This window comes from Hylobates moloch, unplaced genomic scaffold (assembly GCF_009828535.3).
Source record: "Hylobates moloch isolate HMO894 unplaced genomic scaffold, HMol_V3 SCAFFOLD_19, whole genome shotgun sequence".
NCBI classification, from domain to species: Eukaryota; Metazoa; Chordata; class Mammalia; order Primates; family Hylobatidae; genus Hylobates; species Hylobates moloch.
This window is the reverse complement of record NW_026652294.1, coordinates 27,231,335-27,249,342: the sequence shown is the minus strand read 5'-3', so window position 1 is coordinate 27,249,342 and position 18,008 is coordinate 27,231,335. Positions and strand designations below refer to the sequence as shown.

Sequence of the window (18,008 nt, the reverse complement as noted above, 5' to 3'; positions counted from 1 at the left end):
GCTGGCACTAGACATCCTGGGACAGTCTCAAAGCATGAGACCTGATTCTTGGTCCAGAAAATACTGCCCCGAGCCATGTTCAGCAGGCGGTGCTCCCTTACAGACCCAGCCATTGCTATGATTCTTAACAGTGTTGCTAGTGATGAGGATTTAAAAATCTTCATTGTTTTTGGTTGTAAATATAATTATTAAGTTTTTATTTCTAAAATTCTTGTTTTTATGTTGTTTTAGTGATGGGGTCTTGCTCTGTTGCCTAGGCTGGACTGGAACTCCTAGGCTCAAGCAATCCTCCTGCCTCGGCCTCCAGAGTGGCTGGGGCTATAACTATTAAGTCTCTAAAGAGAGGCATTATTGCCGGGTGCGGTGGCTCACGCCTGTAATCCCAGCACTTTGGGAGGCCGAGGTGGGTGGGTCACCCTGGGTCAGGAGTTTGAGACCAGCCTGGCCAATATGGTGAAACCCCATCTTTACTAAAAATACAAAAATTAGCCAGGTGTGGTGGCGTGTTCCTGTAATCTCAGCTACTCAGGAGGCTGATGCAGGCAAATCACTTGAACCCAGGAGGCGGAAGTTGCAGTGACCTGAGATCGTGCCACTGCACTCCAGCCTGGGTGACAGACGGAGACTCTGTCTCAAAAAAAAAAAAAAAAGAGGAATTTTTTGAAAAATAGAAAGAAATCCCCGCTCATAATTTTAATCCCACCATAATAGGTTTAACATGTATCTCACTGGACATTTTTCTATATACATAGGATTGATATAGGATTATAATTTCCTTTATAAAACTGTGATCATGCTACATATAAATAGTTCTGCAATTGCATTTTACCCACAATGCTACATCCTGACCATACTAAAGGACAAATTATGCGTAACTGCTTTGACTTTGTACACTTTACGCCAGAGCGCAAGGACTTCCTTCATCTGACTTGTGCCCAGCCACACAGTAACAGGCACGGCTGGTAGGGCTGAGTCAGCTCCATGCTGACAGTGAGTCAATCCCCCCGGCGCAGTATGGCTGCAGGCAGTGTGGGAGACCCCATCCGTCTCCACCAACCCTGGGTAAGGTCAGCCGAGTTTGCAGTAGGTGGATGACCTTCCTAGACCTGAGACGGGGCTATTTAAAGGAACATGACACCAAGCCAAAAATGTGGGGGCTGCAGAGCCAGCTTCCACAGAGAGGACCAGATCGGCCTTCCCTGGGATCTGCTTCCTCGGGCAAAGCAAACCTTGCAGTCACTGCCACTTAGCTACTGACTGATATTATACTTTGCATTAGGAAATATACTTTTCATCAACATAACTGACTGTGACTGCAACTATACTGACATCTGTATGGCCCTTCATACAATGTTGTCTATAATATTAAAACAACATCATTATATAATATATACAGGAATATCATCATCTATAAATTATATGTTTATAATATTAGACGTAATTATAATATAAACAAAATGTGTGTGTGTGTGTGTGTGTGTGTGTGTGTGTATAATTTATTTTTTTTTTTGAGACAGGGTCATTCTCTGTCGCCAAGGCTGGAGTGTGGTGGCGCGACCTTGGCTCACCGCAACCTTTGTCTCCTGGGCTCAAGTGATCCTCCCACCTCAGCCTCTCAAGTGGCTGGGACTACAGGTACATGCCACCACAGTTGACTATTTTTTTCTATTTTTTTTTTTGTAGAGACGGGGTCTTGCCATGTTGCCCAGGCTGGTCTCAAACTCCTGGGCTCAAGTGATCCACCCACCTCGGCCTCCCAAAGGGCTGGGATTACAGGCCCATGTCCAATCTCTTTTTCTCTGTATATATATTTGTGCAAAATATATAATTTTCTTTAAAGAAATAGGGTCTTGTTCTGTTGCTCAGGCTAGAGTGCAGTGGTGCATTCATAACTCATTGCAACCTGAACTCCTGGGCTCAAGAGATCCTTTTGCCTCAGTCTACCAAGTAGCTGGGACCAAAGGTGTGCACCACTACACCTGGCTAATATTATGATTAAAATGTCATACATTTACATAATATTAAATATGTATTTATAGATAACAATATATACTATAATATTATACAATATTGATATAATTCCCACTGAATTCTACTCAGCAGTGACTGAGGGTCAGACATCTTCCCACCCTGTGAGTGTCCCCTCCACTGGAACAGCTCAAGCTGGTACTGGATTTCCCATTGTCAAATTTTTCAAGACAGGAGCCTGTCAGTGACATGACACCAGCAGAATAAATCAACCACTCACCTCCACAGCAAATGATAGCAGCCACGAAAAGGGAGATATCACTGTCATCCAGTTCCAGTGCATTGAACTTCATGGCAAAATCAAACTTGGGTTCCATGATATCACAAAATGGTTTCCTTAGGCTTTTTAGGAATTCACGAGTTATAAACCCATTTCCATATGCTACCAGCATCCCGTCTTTGTTCATCACAGAAGACAGCATGGCGAATATGGCCTCATAAACTCCGTATTTTAGCAATGTCACTTGATCGTTCAGGTCCAAGTTTGCGAAGCCTGGGATGGCCTTGGCGAATTCCGTGAGCTCCGTGACGGTCTCCACTGATGTGCACTGGCAGCAGTGAAAGATGCGGACCTCTGCCTCCTTGTTCTGGATGCCATTGGCCACCAGCTTGGCCACCAGTGTCTTCTCAGCCATACACAGTGTCTCCATATCATGTATGACAAAAGGCTACAAAGGAGGACACCAAGGTAAGTCAGGTGATGTGGGATGCGCTACGCTCCCAGCTATCAGTTCACTAATGAGCAGCTCCTGCGTCCAAATCACCAAGCTCGGTGCCTCAGAGGACTCAAGATACCCGCGGAACACAGTCCTTATTCAACTTCAAAATCAGTTGGGGAAAATAAGACATTAATAGAGAATGAACAGTATAAATCAGTAAAATAATAATAATCATCGCCTGACATTGGGTGGATTTCATTGCTAAGAAACTGAAGTACTGAGCTGGGAATGGTGGCTCACGCCTGTAATCCCAGAACTTTGGGAGGCTGAGGTGGGTGGATTACCTGAGGTCAAGAGTTCGAGACTAGCCTGGCCAGCATGGTGAAACCCCGTCTCTACTAAAAATACAAAAAAATTAGCCAGGCGTGGTGGTGGGCGCCTGTAGTCCCAGCTACTCGGGAGGCTGAGGCAGGAGAATGGCGTGAACTCGGGAGGTGGAGCTTGCAGTGAGACGAGATTGCGCCACTGCACTCCAGCCTGGGCAACAGAACGAGACTCTATCTCAAAAAAAAAAAAAAAATTAGCCAGGCATAGTGTGTGCCTGTAACCCCAGCTACTCGGGAGGCTGAGGCAGGAGAATCGCTTGAACCTGGGAGGCGGACACTGCAGTGAGCCAAGATCATGCGACTGCACTCCAGTCTCCCGTCTGGGTAACAGAGCAAGAGCAAGACTCCGTCTAAAAAAAAAAAAGAAACAAGAAACTGAAGTACTGATTTTGTCAAAACAAAACTAACGAGGATATTAGTTAGTTTAATATTCTTAAATATTCTCTGAACTCCTAATGACTATTGCAAGAGGCTTAATTACGATCATTCTTAATTTTACCAGTATATGCGTTTTAGAGGTGAACACCATTATTTAACGCTGCTCAATGAATAAATTTGGCATGTAAATACATACAACACAGAAAGTTCGCATCTATGTAGAAATCAGCAAACAAGTGTTGTTAAACTCTTTAGGGATAAAGTGGAAAAGCCTCGGAATGCCCTTGTTTCTCTCAATGCAGGAGACTGAAACCTTCACTCAGTGCTCCACATTCTGGAGCAAGTGCCAACTCCCCACAGCCATGCCTTGTGTGCTCCCATGCCATCTGCATCTAAACCCAGTGGCCTGCCATTTCCTGAAGATCTTGTGGTGGAAGAAGTGGCTGGACACATTATTTGAAGCCAACATGCTCAGAAGGGATTACATGTGTGGGAGGGCCGGAGAAAATGAGCACAAACACTGCTGTTGGCTGAAATTTACATCTGCGGGTAGAGCAGGAAAGTGACGGCATCTGAGGGATCTCTCTGATTATAATGTGGTCCACAGCTCATGCAGACACAGGTCAATAATGCAGTGGGCTACGGTGTTCTTTCTTTTTTTTTTTTTTGAGACAGAGTTTTGCTCTTGTTGCCCAGGCTGGAGTGCAATGGCACAATCTCGGCTCACTGCAACCTCGGCCTCCCGGGTTCAAGCGATTCTCCTGCCTCAGCCTCCTGAGTAGCTGGGATTACAGGCATGCGCCACCACGCCCAGCTAATTTTGTATTTTTAGTAGAGACAGGGTTACACCATGTTGGTCAGGCTGGTGTCGAACTCCTGACCTCAGGTAATCTGCCCACCTCAGCCTCCCAAAGTGCTGGGATTACAGGGGTGAGCCACCACGTCCGGCCTAAAGCGTTATTTCTAATCACTGCTGGAACAGTGGAGCCCAGAGTGCAGAAGCATCCCAGGGATTTAAAGAATGCCCCTTGCCAGTGGGCAAAACACAACCGCTGACAATGCTTCTGACCCACAGCCTGAAGTGTTTCCTGTTTCTGGGCTCACAGCACAAAACTGTCTTCAGGGCACCGGTGGAGGTGCCGATAACCATCACACAGATGGTATGGAATGTTTCAACAGAACCAGGACTTGCAACATAATGCTGGACAAAAAACCCTGATTCTGCATCTGAGGAAAGGGGATATTTGAAAAATCACTCACAAATGAGTGAAAACATTCTGAATACAATATTCAGAGCCAAGTTTCTAAATAATCTCAAGTCTGATTAACGAAGACTGAAAATGATCTCTCTCCAAAGATCTTAAAAACAGTTCAGAGGACCATTGTTTGTTAAAGTTTGGAGATAATTCTGCTTCACAGAAAGCTGAAGCTCAGATTTAAGGAATCAACATTTCTAGGAGGGGCTAGATAATTTTTTTTTTTTTTTTTTTGAGATGGAGTCTTGCTTTGTCGCCCAGGCTGGAGTGCAGTGGTGCAATCCCAGCTCATTGCAACCTCCGCCTCCGCCTCCTGGGTTCAAGTGATTCTCCTGCCTCAGCCTCCCCAGTAGCTGGGATTACAAGCACACACCACCACACCCAGCTAATTTTTTGTATTTTAGTAGAGACGGGTTTCACCTTGTTACCCAGGCTGGTCTTGAACTCCTGAGCTCAGGCAATCTGTCCGTCTCGGCCTTCCAAAGTGCAGGCCAGGATTACATGTGTGAGCCACTGCGCCCGGCCTCTAGGAGGGACTAAATAAATATTTTTAAAGGATTGATGGCAGTATTCCCTCAATTCCAGAAAATAGACTGTTAGGCCACCATCACTTTATTCAAATCACTCGATCTTTCTAAAGTACATCCAGCAGAAATAAAGGTGTTAAATAATTTTTTTTTTTTTTTTGAGATGGAGTCTCGCTCTGTTGCCCAGGCTGGAGCACGGTGGCGCGATCTCGGCTCACTGCAAGCTCCGCCTCCTGGGTTCACGCCATTCTCCTGCCTCAGCCTCCCGAGTAGCTGGGACTACAGGCGCCCGCCACCACACCTGGCTAATGTTTTCTGTATTTTTAGTATAGATGGGGTTTCACCGTATTAGCCAGGATGGTCTCGATCTCCTGACCTCATGATCCACCCGCCTCGGCCTCCCAAAGTGCTGGGATTACAGGTGTGAGCCACCGCGCCCAGCCAATAATTTTTTTTAAAAATGAGTTCTGTTTTAAAAAAATAAGAAATACTGAGTTAAATGAAGTTGGGCCTCCCCAGCTGAGTCTTTAACATGATAAACGTGCAGTCTTCCAGAATGAGAATGAGGCTAGGATAAGCAGGGGTTCCTACGGTGTTCGACTACAGAATGCTTGGTGTTATTTCTTGTTTTTTGGTAGAGCGTCTCCTAGGACAAACGCAGGCCTGGCTACATAATTTGCAGGACCCAGAGCAAAAACGCAAATGTGGGACCCCTTGGTTTTTCTTTTTTGAGACGGAGTCTCGCTCTGTTGCCCAGGCTGGAGTGCAGTGGCGTGATCTCGACTCACCGCAACCTCCACCTCCCAGGTTCAAGTGATTCTCCTGCCTCAGCCTCCCGAGTAGCTGGGATTACAGGTGCCCACCACCACGCCTGGTTAATTTCTGTATTTTTAGTAGCGATGGGGTTTCACCATATTGGCCAGGCTGGTCTTGAACTCCTGACCTCAGGTGATCCACCTGCTTCAGCCTCCCAAAGTGCTGGGATTACAGGCGTGAGCCACAGCACACTGCGGGACCCCTTGTTCAAAGATGATTATGAATTTCAAAAAGGCAACAGCGGAGCGTGAACACCCAAGCCTGGGCCTTTCTAGGCTTAGGGTGTCGTGAAACAGCTTGCATGCCCCTGAGGCCTGCCCTGGACTAGTTTTATGGGGAATGTACTCTCCTAAATGAGGACTTATGTGGTAACAAATATCTCATTTCATTTTTATAAAATTATCACTTTGGTTTTAGAAAGTGGGCCTCATTGAACAGGGAAAACTGGAGACCACTGAATTCAGAATGAGTGCTACCATGAAGAAACCAGTGTTTATTAAAGCTAAAGAGAAATGGTGTTGAAAAACACACTTGCAAATTCGCTAAACTTTATGGATAAACATTCTTGGTAAGATCATTTTACAAAAAAATCTATGCAGCAGCTTATATTTAACTTTGGAATATGCCTTTTATACTCAAGCTTGACTATGAATATATCTGACATGACAGGCAGTCATTTCAAATAAATGAAATAAAGCACATTATAAAGGTTTTAAACAGCGTGAGGCAGGAAGCTGCCTAGATTTTCCCCAATCACTCCATGCCGAGAGCAGAACGCCCCGCTTGCTGCCACACTGGTCCCTGCACACACTCATGTGGCCTACGAAGCTCAATGATATCACTCATGAGAATTCGTCTCTGTTAGCAGCTGTCATCTTTTTGCAAAAAATTAAATGTGGACCAGGTGCAGTAGCTCACACCTGCAATGCCAGCACTTTGGGAGGCCGAGGTAGGTGGATGACCTGAGATCAGAATTTCGAGACCAGCCTGGCCAACATGGCAAAAGCCTGTGTCTACTAAAAATACAAAAATTAGTTGGGTGTGGTGGCTGGCACCTGTAATTCCAGCTACTTGGGAGGCTGAGGCAGGAGAATCACTTGAACCCAGGAGGGGGAGGTTGCAGTGAGCAGAGATCGCGCCACTGCACTCCAGCCTGGGCAAGAGAGTGAGACTCAGTCTCAAAAAAAATAAATAAAAATAAATAAATGTGAAGCACTGGTAGAACTGCTTTGGATGAAATTATTTAATAAGCTCTCTTGGTTATGTTTTACTATACATTTGTAGAAATGGCATAAAATATGAAGTACATTTTTTAATCTAAAGACAACTTAAGTAGTAGGTATAATATTGGACTGTCACATGGCAGGCAACACCCCAAGACATGGTATAAGGTCCTAGCTGTTGAAAGGAGCAGTCCTATTATAACACGGCACCCTGGAGGTCACCCTTATGCCCAAGCTTCTGAAATGTTAAGAATAATGTTGGAATTCCTCTTTCGAAACTGGTCTTAAAAGCCATGTTCAGCTGCATGTCACAAATTAGTCTCCTTGCTCAACTTTTTTTTTTCTTTTTTCTGTTTTCTTTTTTTGAGACGGGGTTTTGCTCTGTCACCCAGGCTGGAGTACAGTGGCGCAATCACAGTCCACTGCAGTCTTGACCTCCATCTTCCTGCCTCAGCCTCCCGAGTAGCTGGAACCACAGGCGCACACCACCATGCCCAGCTAACTTTTCATAGAGGAGGTATCACTGTGTTGCCCAAGCCAGCCTTTCTTATTTTTTCAAACAAGACATTTTACTCTGTTTAATCCCAACTTGCACGCCAGACTAGCTACAATGGACTCATGGTTTGTCTAAAATTCAGTTCTATTCTCAGAAGGTAAAATCTTCCATAACTGAAGCTATTCAAAGACTCTAAAGATAATCCCCAACAATTTGGAGCAATAGGAGAATCTTTGAAATAAACACATGGCCCGGCCAATCCTACTTTCTTCATTTGAACTGAGTGTCAGTTCTGATAATGTTTGTTAGATTAAAAAGTAGCAGGACAACGTTATTATCACCTTAGACTTTGAATTTCTAAAGTCCACATATTTAGTGCTAAAGAATTATTTGGTTGTTTAACTGAACACCACACTCATTTTTTGGAAGGTGCAGTTTGCTTCTTAAGCCCAAAGCAGCTAAGCCTGAGCAACAGTAAGAGTGTGTCTGTGTGTGTGTGAGAGCATGTGTGTGCACATGTGTGTGTGAGCATATGTGCACACATGTGAGTGTGGGTATGCATGTGAGCATGTGTATATATATGTGTGCATGCTTGTATATGTGTGGGTACGTGTGTGGGTACATGTGTGCATAAGGTGAGGGTGTGTGTGTGTGCATATACATGCATGTGAGCATGTATATGTACATATGCGCAGTGTGTGTGAATGCATGTGTTTGTATGTGTGTATGCATGTGTGTGAGTGTATAGGTGAATGAGGATTTGTGTTTGCCTGGGTGCATGTGTGTGAGCATGCATGTGTATGTGTGTGTACACAGGTGTGGGTACATGTGTGAGTGTGTGTGTATCCACGTGTGGGTGCATGTGTGTATGTGGGGGTGGAGGTGTGTCTGTGTACATGTCTGGGTGCATGTGTATGTGTGGGTGTGTGTACACGTGCATGCAAGGATGTGTGAGCGTGTACCGGTGTGAGCATGGATGGTTGTGTGCGTGTGGGTGCATGTGTGTGTCTATGTGCATGTATGGGGGTGAAGGTGCATCTGTGTAAGTGTGGGTGCATGTGTATATGTGGGTGTGTTTGTGTACACGTGCATGCATGTGTGAGTGTAGGTGCATGTGTGTGAGCATGCGTGTGGGTGCACGTGTATGTGTGTGTACCCGTGTGTGCACGGATGTGTGAGTGTGGGTGTGTGTGCATTTGTGCGTGAGCATGCATCACACAGAAGGCACTGACTCTGCCCAAGCCCCTCAGTCTCATTTTCTGTTGCTTCCTCCAAAGTCTAATGACGACATTCTCAACCCCTGACAGGTCAACATCTTATCTTTTTAGACACTGTTGAAAAGCACCCATTTTTATTGCCTCCCTCAGCCCCCTGGCTCCACTTCCATCCCTGTTACCCTCAAATCAAGGGGCAGTGAGTTCCCCAGAGGCGCCCTGCCCCATCACCAAGGGCCCTGACCATTTTCTGGCCCATGGTTCTGAAATCTCAGGGGCTCAAACAGTCCCAGTGTCCAGAAGGACACAGACATTCTCCATCCACCCCTCACTCCTTCCCTCGGCGAAACCCCACCTTTCCTCAAGCAATGGCATCTATGTGGCTCCATGCAGCGGCCTCCCCCTGCCCCTGCAGCCTCCTCCGTGCACCCTGGCCGGTTCCAACCCCGACCCGAGCCTCCTGGCTGATTCTAGGCCCCCCACAACTCCCCCACCGGTTTCAGGCCCCCCAGCATTCTAGCCCGTTCCAGGTCAGCCATGGGGCTTTGCGTCATCTGATCTGAAGGCCATGAGCTGATCTTGACAGAAGATAGGCATTGGCCACCGCAAAGAGAAATTCAGTCCCCCACTTACAGCAAACCAGAGGGCTGCTTTAAAATTAAAATCTATCCATCCCCTGTGCTTCCTCATCAAGGCTTTGAACATTTCAGGGTTGCTTTCACCCCAGCAGCCCCTGCAGGGAGGAGGCAAGCCTGCCTTCCCCAGCACACAGCCCGTGTTCATTACGGTTCGTGTGAATCCATCAGTTTACTGGCCTGGACAGTTCACTGTGCCGCCTCTCATCCCCAAACAGAAATGAAGTCAGCTGCCGGCCCTGAGGTCAGTGTGCCTTCCTGAGGCTCTGTGGGGCGTGGCTGGGGCTGTGAGGTCACCCAGGCTGGAAACTGATGAAACGGGGACTGAATGTGGGCCACTGGGCAGAGATTAAGGTGAGTGTTTCCAGCCCGATGCTTGGTCTCCCTAACAGATTTCTTGCCCACAGATGGGGTTGCTTTCTGAGATGTGTAAGGGACACAGGCTATGGTCTTCCACTACCCACCATGGCTACAAAACCAGAGCTCTGCCAAGAGATTCGGGCAGTGTGGCCTGGTGGTGGGCATCCTGCCAACGGGGCCTTTTCCCAGACTAAGCAGAGAGGGTATCCTGCACTTGAAGGAGCCAGCTCTGGAAAGCCCATCAGCAGGCTAGGCAGGGAGGAGGGGGCCGTGCCTCCAGCGTCCCGTGGGCAGACAAGGACATGGGGTGGGACGCAACCCTGGCTTGGAACAAACTGTGATCAAACACAAGGAGTCACATGACGGTTGGAGGTTGCCTTGAAAACTGGTACCTATGGTGCTCTGGCTTTGCGGGTGTGGGTGGAAGAGGGCGTCTGACTCTCGGAAGAGTGCCCGGTTCTCTTTTTCTACAGAAAACCAAATTGTGAACCCCAATCCTAGACTATTCATCTATCATTTCTTTTTTTTTTTTGAGAGGGAGTCTCACTCTGTCGCCCAGGCTAGAGTGCACTGGTGTGATCTCGGCTCACTGCAAGCTCCGCCTCCCAGGTTCACGCCATTCTCCTGCCTCAGTCTCCCGAGTAGCTGGGAATACAGGCGCACACTGCCATGCCCAGCTAATTTTTTGTATTTTAGTAGAGATGGGGTTTTACTGTGTTGCCCAGGCTGGTCTCGAACTCCTGAGCTCAGGCAGTCCGCCCTCCCCTGCCTCCCAAAGTGCTGGGATTACAGGCATAAGCATGAGCGACCGTGCCCGGCCCTTTTTTTTTTTTTTTTTATTGAGATGAAGTCTCGTTCTGTCACCCAGGCTGGAGTGCAGTGCTGTGATCTCGGCTCACTGCAACCTCCGCCTTCCAGATTCAAGCAATTCCCCTGTCTCAGCCTCCCGAGTAGTTGGGATTACAGGTGCCCACAACCATGCCTGGCTAATTTTTGTATTTTTAGTAGAGACGGGGTTTCACCATATTGGTCAAGCTGGTCTCCAACTCCTGACCTCAGGTGATCCACCTGCCTCAGCCTCCCAAAGCGCTGGGATTACAGGCATGAGCCACCGCGCCTGGCCTATTATTTATTTCTTTAAGGGCAAAATGCAAAGAGATTCCTGCCTGCAAGTTGCTGCATGTGACCCTCAGCTGAGGGTGATGGGGTTCCTAGAGCTTGGCGGTCTCCAAGGGGAGGTGCAGGAGGACTCCAGGAGTCCCATTTGTACCCAATGGTGGGGGCAGGTTGTTAGGAAGAAAGACAACTTAACTCTGCTTTGAATATTTTTTTAGAGAGTCTTGCTCTGTCGCCTAGGCTGGAGTGCAGTGACGCAATCATGACTCGCTGCAGCCTTGAACTCCTGGCCTCAAGGCATCCTCCTGCCTCAACCTCCGAAGTCGCGGGGACTACAGGCATGTGCCACCGTGCCTGGCTCATGTTTTTATTTTTTGTAGAGAGGTGGTCTTGCCATGCTGCCCAGGTTGCTCTTGAATCCCTGGGCTCAAGCCACCTTCCCATCTCAGCTTCCCAAGTACCTGGGACCACAGGCACATGCCACCATGCCCAGCTAGTTTAAAAAAAAAAAAAATCATTTTGTGTAGAGACGAGGCCTCCTTGTGTTGCCTGGTCTTGAACTCTTGGATCGTCTCAAGTGATCCTCCCGCCTCAGCCTCCCAAAGTGCTGGGATTACAGTGTGAGCCAGCGTGCCCAGCCTGCTTTCAATTCTTAAATCCCAGGGAGAAATATAAGCTGGCAAACCAAAGTTTTAGTCATCCCAATTTTGGGCTGTGCTAATCATATCCAGAATAGAGACTCGAAGCTAAAAGTCACCTTTTCTTTCACTCTCGTAATCCAGGAAAGGTCTAATTGGGACAAGCCTCTGGAGCTGCCTAGCGTGGGTGTCTGCTGGAAACTTCTAAAATGTCTCGGCCTATTTAATTGGAGAATTCACTGAAGAATTAAAGGACTCAGTAAAGAAGAGGTTTGGTTTGTTCATGAAAGTAAGTAGCTTGTGAAATGCTTTATTTTCCTGTGACTAAAATTCTACCTTGTAATTCCCAATAAGGATTGCTTCAAGCTATTCATTAATACAAATTAAACCTGTTTCACCATGCTCATAGGAAAATGTCAAAGTATCTTCATTCACCAACTGAGGGCTGGCTCTTCTTTGAAGGTAGCTCTGAGATTTGTTTTGTAATGGAGACAAAGGCTTATTTAACTGTTGGGGAGGGGGAAGGAGGACTTAGGCCAGGCAGGCAGAGACGTGGAGGACGAGCCATGAGGGGCAATTTAGCTGCCTCTGAAAAGGTCCAGAGCTACCTTAAAAGACAGGGTTTCTATAACAAGTGGTCCTTTCTTTTCCTTTCTTTCTTTTTTTTTTGAGACAGAGTCTCACTCTGTTGCCCAGGCTGGAGTGCAGTGGTGCGATCTCAGCTCACTGCAACCTCCAGCTCCCAGGTTCAAGCAATTCTCCTGCCTCAGCCTCCCAAGTAGCTGGGATTACAGGGAACCGCTACCATGCCCAGCTAATTTTTTGTATTTTTAGTAGAGATGGGGTTTCACCATGTTGGCCAGGGTGGTCTCAAACTCCTGAACTCAAGTGATCCACCCATCTCGGCCTCCCAAAGTGCTGGGATTACAAGCGTGAGCCACCGCGCCCAGCGACAACTGGCTTTGTTGCCCAGGCTGGAGTGCAGTGGCACGATCTTGGCTCACTGCAAACTCCACCTGCTGGGTTCACGCCATTCTCCTGCCTCAGCTTCCCGAGTAGCTGAGACTATAGGTGCCCGCCACCATGCCCGGCAAATTTTTTGTATTTTTAGTGGAGATGGTGTTTCACCGTGTTAGCCAGGATGGTCTCGATCTCCTGACCTCGTGAGCCGCCTGCCTTGGCCTCCCAAAGTGCTGGGATGACAGGCGTGAGCCACGCGCCTGTCTTACAAGTGGCCCTTTCTAAGCCCCAAGATGTCACTGTCTTTTCGCTGAAGGCAGAAAAAGAATGTAGGCATGTTTGTCTGAGAGGGAGGGAGTAGTTTTAGGAGAAAGGACCAAGAGCACATTTTGAGTGGAAGTAAGTGGTTTCATTTTCTAGCCTTATGATATGGTTTGGCTCTGTGTCCCCACCCAAATCTCATGGTGAACTGTAATCCCCAGTGCTGGAGGTGGGGCCTGGGGGGAGGGACTGGATCATGGGGGTGATCCTTCATGAATGGTTTAGCACCATCCTCTTGGTGCTACTCTAGTGATAGAGTTCTCACAAGATCTGATCGGTGAAAAGTGTGCAGCACCTCCCGTCTCTTATTTCTGCTCCTGCCATGTAAGATGCCTACTCCCACTTCACCTGCTATGAGTCAAAGTTCCCTGAGGCCTCCCCAGAAGCAGATGCTTCCTGTACAGCCTGTGGGCCAAGAGCCAATTAAACCTCTTTTCTTTATAAATTACCAAGTCTCAGGGATTTCTCTATAGCAGACTAATACACCTTAAAATAGGGATTTATTTCATTATTATTTTTTTTTTTTGAGATAGGGTCTTGATCTGTCACCCAGGCTGGAGTGCAGTGGCATGATCTCAGCTCGCTGTAACCTCTGCCTCCCGGTTTGAAGCAATTCTCATGCCTAAGCCACCTGAGTAGCTGGAATTACAGGCGTGTGCCACCCTGCTCAGCTAATTTTTGTATTTTTAGTAGAGATGGGGTTTCTCCATGTTGGCCAGGCTGGTATCAAACTCCTGGACTCAAGCAATCTGCTCACCTTGGCCTCCCCAGACTGCCAGGATTACAGGCATGACCCACCTTGCCTGGTCAGTTTTTTTTTTTTTTAATCCAGTTAATACTGGGTGCCATGACTCACACCTGTAATGCCAGTGCTTTGGGAGGCCGAGGTGGGAAGATCACTTGAGGCCAGGAGTTTGAGACCAGCCTGGGAAACATCTCATTTCTACCAAAAAACAAAAACAAAACAAAACAAAACAACAACAACAACAACAACAACAATAGCCAGGTGTGGTGGTGCACACCTGTAGTCCCAGTTCCTTGGGAGGCTGAGGCAGGAGGATTGCTTGAGCCTAGGAGTTCAAGGCTGCAGTGAACTACGATTGCACCACTGTACTCCAGCCTGGGCAACAGAGCAAGAACGTATCTCCATTTAAGAAAAAATGCACCTAAGAAATCATCTTAGTACTTGGTAAGCCATTAAGGTTTTTTTTAAGTGTATTAATTACATAGCCAGCATAATAACTTAGTTGCTAAGAGCTTTGAGGTGGCTCCAAGCAAGAAGAAAGGAGTTGTTGTTAAGCTACAGCTCAGAGTCTCAGAATGAACTATTTCCAACTTCGCTGTCCTTTGCTTAACTGTGGGATAAATATAATTTTCTCAACATTCAACACATGTGTCCTTAATCGTCCTCTATGACACTGGTTCCATGTTGCCAAAAGAACCCAGAACAGCCGCAAACACCTACTGGATTGTTACTGGCCTTTCCTGAGAGGATGACCCGGGCTTTGACCTTGTTCATGTTGAAGTTCTTCAAGTAGGCCTCGTAGATTCTCTTGGCCAGAGATTTGAGATCTGCAGTTTCAGAATCTTCTATGTCATGTTCGCAGGTAAGAATTTCTGCTTTCAGTTTTGCTTTTTCAGATCTTGGCATTCGTCCAAAACGAATTGCTAGGGTTTGGAGGGGGAAACACAGGCATGAGCAGTGAGGTCATGACTGCGTGGACAGGGCTGGACGAGGGGCTCCCCCAGGACTTAAACCAGGAATGAAAATTCACAGGCAGTTCAGACCCATCCTTGATTACTATTCGGCTTTCCACTACGGAGAGATGAAAAACTCAAACTCCATACACTGTAGACGTTTAAACAGGTGCAGGCTGAAGGTGACACCATCGTTAACAGGTGCAGGCTGAAAGTGACACCATTGTTCGTCTTATTAGTAGGGTGCACACCACCATCAGGTGCATCATCAACCTTTCAGTGAAGGAGGTGAACGGGGCTTCGGGATGAGTTTATATAATAGCTGCTTCTTTTGCCGGAAGGTAGACATGCAACTCTTATGAACGACTTACTTTAGTTACATTCACAGCACAATTAGCATGTTCTGAAACTATTATATGATTGGCTAGAAGGAAATTCATAATGCGGTGAGATGTTTGAGGTGGCACACCCTTCCTATGGACGAGGTGAACATTCTGTCATTTTGGTGCCTTCCACTTGGTTTTTCGATTCTGTATCAAAGTCTTACCATTGAAGTTTCTAACAGCGAGTCCAATGACCCCTGAATCTCGGCTATTTGAGACTTTTTTTTTTCTTTTTTTTTTGAGACGGAGTCTCACTCTGTCGCCCAGGCTGGAGTGCAGCGGTGCGCTCTCAGCTCACTGCAACCTCCGCCTCCCGGGTTCAAGCTATTCTCCTGTCTCAGCCTCCCAAGTAGCTGGGATTACAGGTGTGTACTACCACGCCCAGCTAATTTTTGTATTTTTAGTAGAGACGGGGTTTTGCCATGTTGGCCAGGCTGGTCTCAAACTCCTGACCTCAAGTGATCCACCCGCCTCGGCCTCCAAAGTGCTGGGATTACAGGTGTGAACCACCGCACCTGGGAGACTTTTATTTTCTTTCTTTCTTTTTTTTTTTTGAGACGGAATCTCCCTCTGTCGCCCAGGCTGGAGTGCAGTGGCACAATCTCGGCTCACTGCAACCTCCGCCTCCCGGGTTCAAGCGATTCTTCTGCCTCAGCCTCCGGAGTAGCTGGGACTACAGGCATGCACCACCACACCCAGCTAAATTTTGTATTCTTAGTAGAGACGGGGTTTCACCATATTGGCCAGGATGGTCTCAAACTCTTGACCTGAAGTGATCCACCCACCTCAGCCTCCCAAAGTGCTGGGATTACAGGCATGAACCACCGCACCTGGGCGACTTTTATTTTCTTAGGCCACTCTGATTACAAAATGACTTGGGTGTGAAATGTTGAGGCACATTCATCCATAGCTTGGTCTGTTCCCTTGGAGCAAGGAAGGGGAACCGAGGAATGAACTGGGAAAATGTGCGGGGCCACCTTACCTACCGTTGTGTGACATCCCGACAGAAAGGCACTTGTGAAATCGACAATACTGGCATTTGTTTCTGTTCTTTTTCTGGATCTTGCAGCTGCGGTCGCACTTGTCATACACCAGCTTGAGTCGAATCGTTCGCCGAAAGAAGCCCTGTGAGGGTAATACACAGTGGATTTAAAGACCTGGGCCACTGAGAAACCAGCGCACTTGCTTTACTCACCTTTTTTGTTGCTCATTTATTGTTTCTTTTTAAATGAATGAAATTTAGAGAAAAGTTATTCTAGGCCAGGTGCAGTGATCACTCCTGTAATCCCAGCACTTTGGGAGGCAGAGGCGGGTGGATTACCTGATGTCAGGAGTTTGAGACCAGCCTAGCCAACATGGTGAAACCCTGTCTCTACTAAAAATACAAAAATTAGCCGGGCATGGTGGTGTAAGTCTGTAGTCCCAGCTACTCGGGAGGCTGAGGCAGGAGAATCACTTGAACCCGGGAGGCGGAGGTTGCAGTGAGCTGAGATTGTGCCACTGCACTCCAGCCTATGAGACAGAGTGAGACTCCATCTCAAAAAAAAAAAAAGAAAGAAAGAAAAAAAGAAAAAAGAAAGAAATAGTTCTTCTAAGAAGTCTGAAATGATTAGGACAAATACAGAACTTTAAATGTCGTTACATTTAATGTGAAAAACAATAAAATGAGGCAGTATTCAAAGTCATTTCAAAATGCCCTCATCTGACTTGGGAAAACACAAATATAGTTTTCCAAAGAGTTACTCAGCCTTGTTACAATGTATATGAATGTAACTATCCCTAGCATTGTCACATTTCCATATTTGTAACTAAAGACTTTCTAGGAATTTTTGTAAGAGTATATTAACTCCCTCAAAGACAAAAATTATAATAAAAGGAAGCCAGCTGTTTGTAAACAATTTTCTTGCTTTGTAAAAGCACCTTAAACTCTACCCAGCAAGAAACAATGTTACTAAATAGTCCATAAAAAACAAAACTAAATGAGTAATTAATCATGGCCCTAAGAAAAAGGCCACTTTATAAGGACCTTTTTCAAAGGTATGTGGTTAGAAAACTTGCGAAGGACTTCATTTTTGCTTTGGGTTCTTTTTTCTCTTTGCTTTTCTCTTCTATATTTTTGCCACAGTGGGTCTGCTTGGCCTGCGGGAGAGGGACAGCAGTGTGCAGGGGAATGTGAGAGGCAGGCTGACATCTTCATAATGTCCTTACCCAGGCTTGCACAGTGGGGAGGCTGAGGAACGAATGGGGTTAGAATGGGAAGGGTGGGGAGACAGGCTTCTAGACGGCAGAGTGCCACAATATCCTGGCTGTGAGGTTCTCCCTGTGGCCCAGGCCTCTGAGGCCAGGCCTGGCTCGGGGCAGAATGCTGGGGTTCCAAGATCGTACATTGTGCCAGAAAGGAGGTGGCATTTTCCAAGTTAGTGAACACCTGCAGCGTGCACCGTGAGAAGGGATTTCTGATTCAAACCAAACATTCAGATGATGATCTCCCACATATCACGTACATAAAGCGCCAGACTTGAGCACGTCTGTGCAACCCTAAAGGGACGCTGCTGCAGGAACTCTCCTCATCACCACGCTGGCAGTACAGCTGGCAGCATGCGGGACAACAGGGCCTGCCTTCATGCACTCCTGGTCTGGGTCACATCTGTTTAGGGCAGGCTGAGCCAGCAGGAGGATGAAGATGCACAGGGGGTTCCTGTGGCTTGAATCGGGTGGAGAAGCCCCTGATGTGCCGGAAGGAACTGCCGGGGGGGGGCAGGAGCAGCCAGTCTCTGGTTCCAGTTCCTGCTGCTGGGGGCTGTGGGACCCCTAAGCAAGATACTCTGTGTCTCTGATGGCCAATTCCCCCGGCAGGAGCATGAGAACACCTGCCCCACCTGGCCTTCAGGGAGGGTCCAGAGATCAACGGTAA

General features: G+C 47.2%; 1 protein-coding gene across 1 annotated transcript in view; it reads right to left on the bottom strand.

Moving 5' to 3' along the window:
- PPARA (peroxisome proliferator activated receptor alpha) overlaps nt 1-18,008 on the bottom strand; it is an 88,680-nt gene that overhangs the window by 9,271 nt on the left and 61,401 nt on the right. Inside the window, exons 3-6 of the mRNA XM_058431140.1 lie at nt 17,669-17,838; nt 16,081-16,219; nt 14,479-14,681; nt 2,249-2,696 (exon numbers count right to left, since the gene is read on the bottom strand). Of these exons, the coding sequence (XP_058287123.1) occupies nt 2,249-2,696; nt 14,479-14,681; nt 16,081-16,219; nt 17,669-17,838 (960 nt within the window). The remainder of the gene's footprint in view (nt 1-2,248; nt 2,697-14,478; nt 14,682-16,080; nt 16,220-17,668; nt 17,839-18,008) is intronic.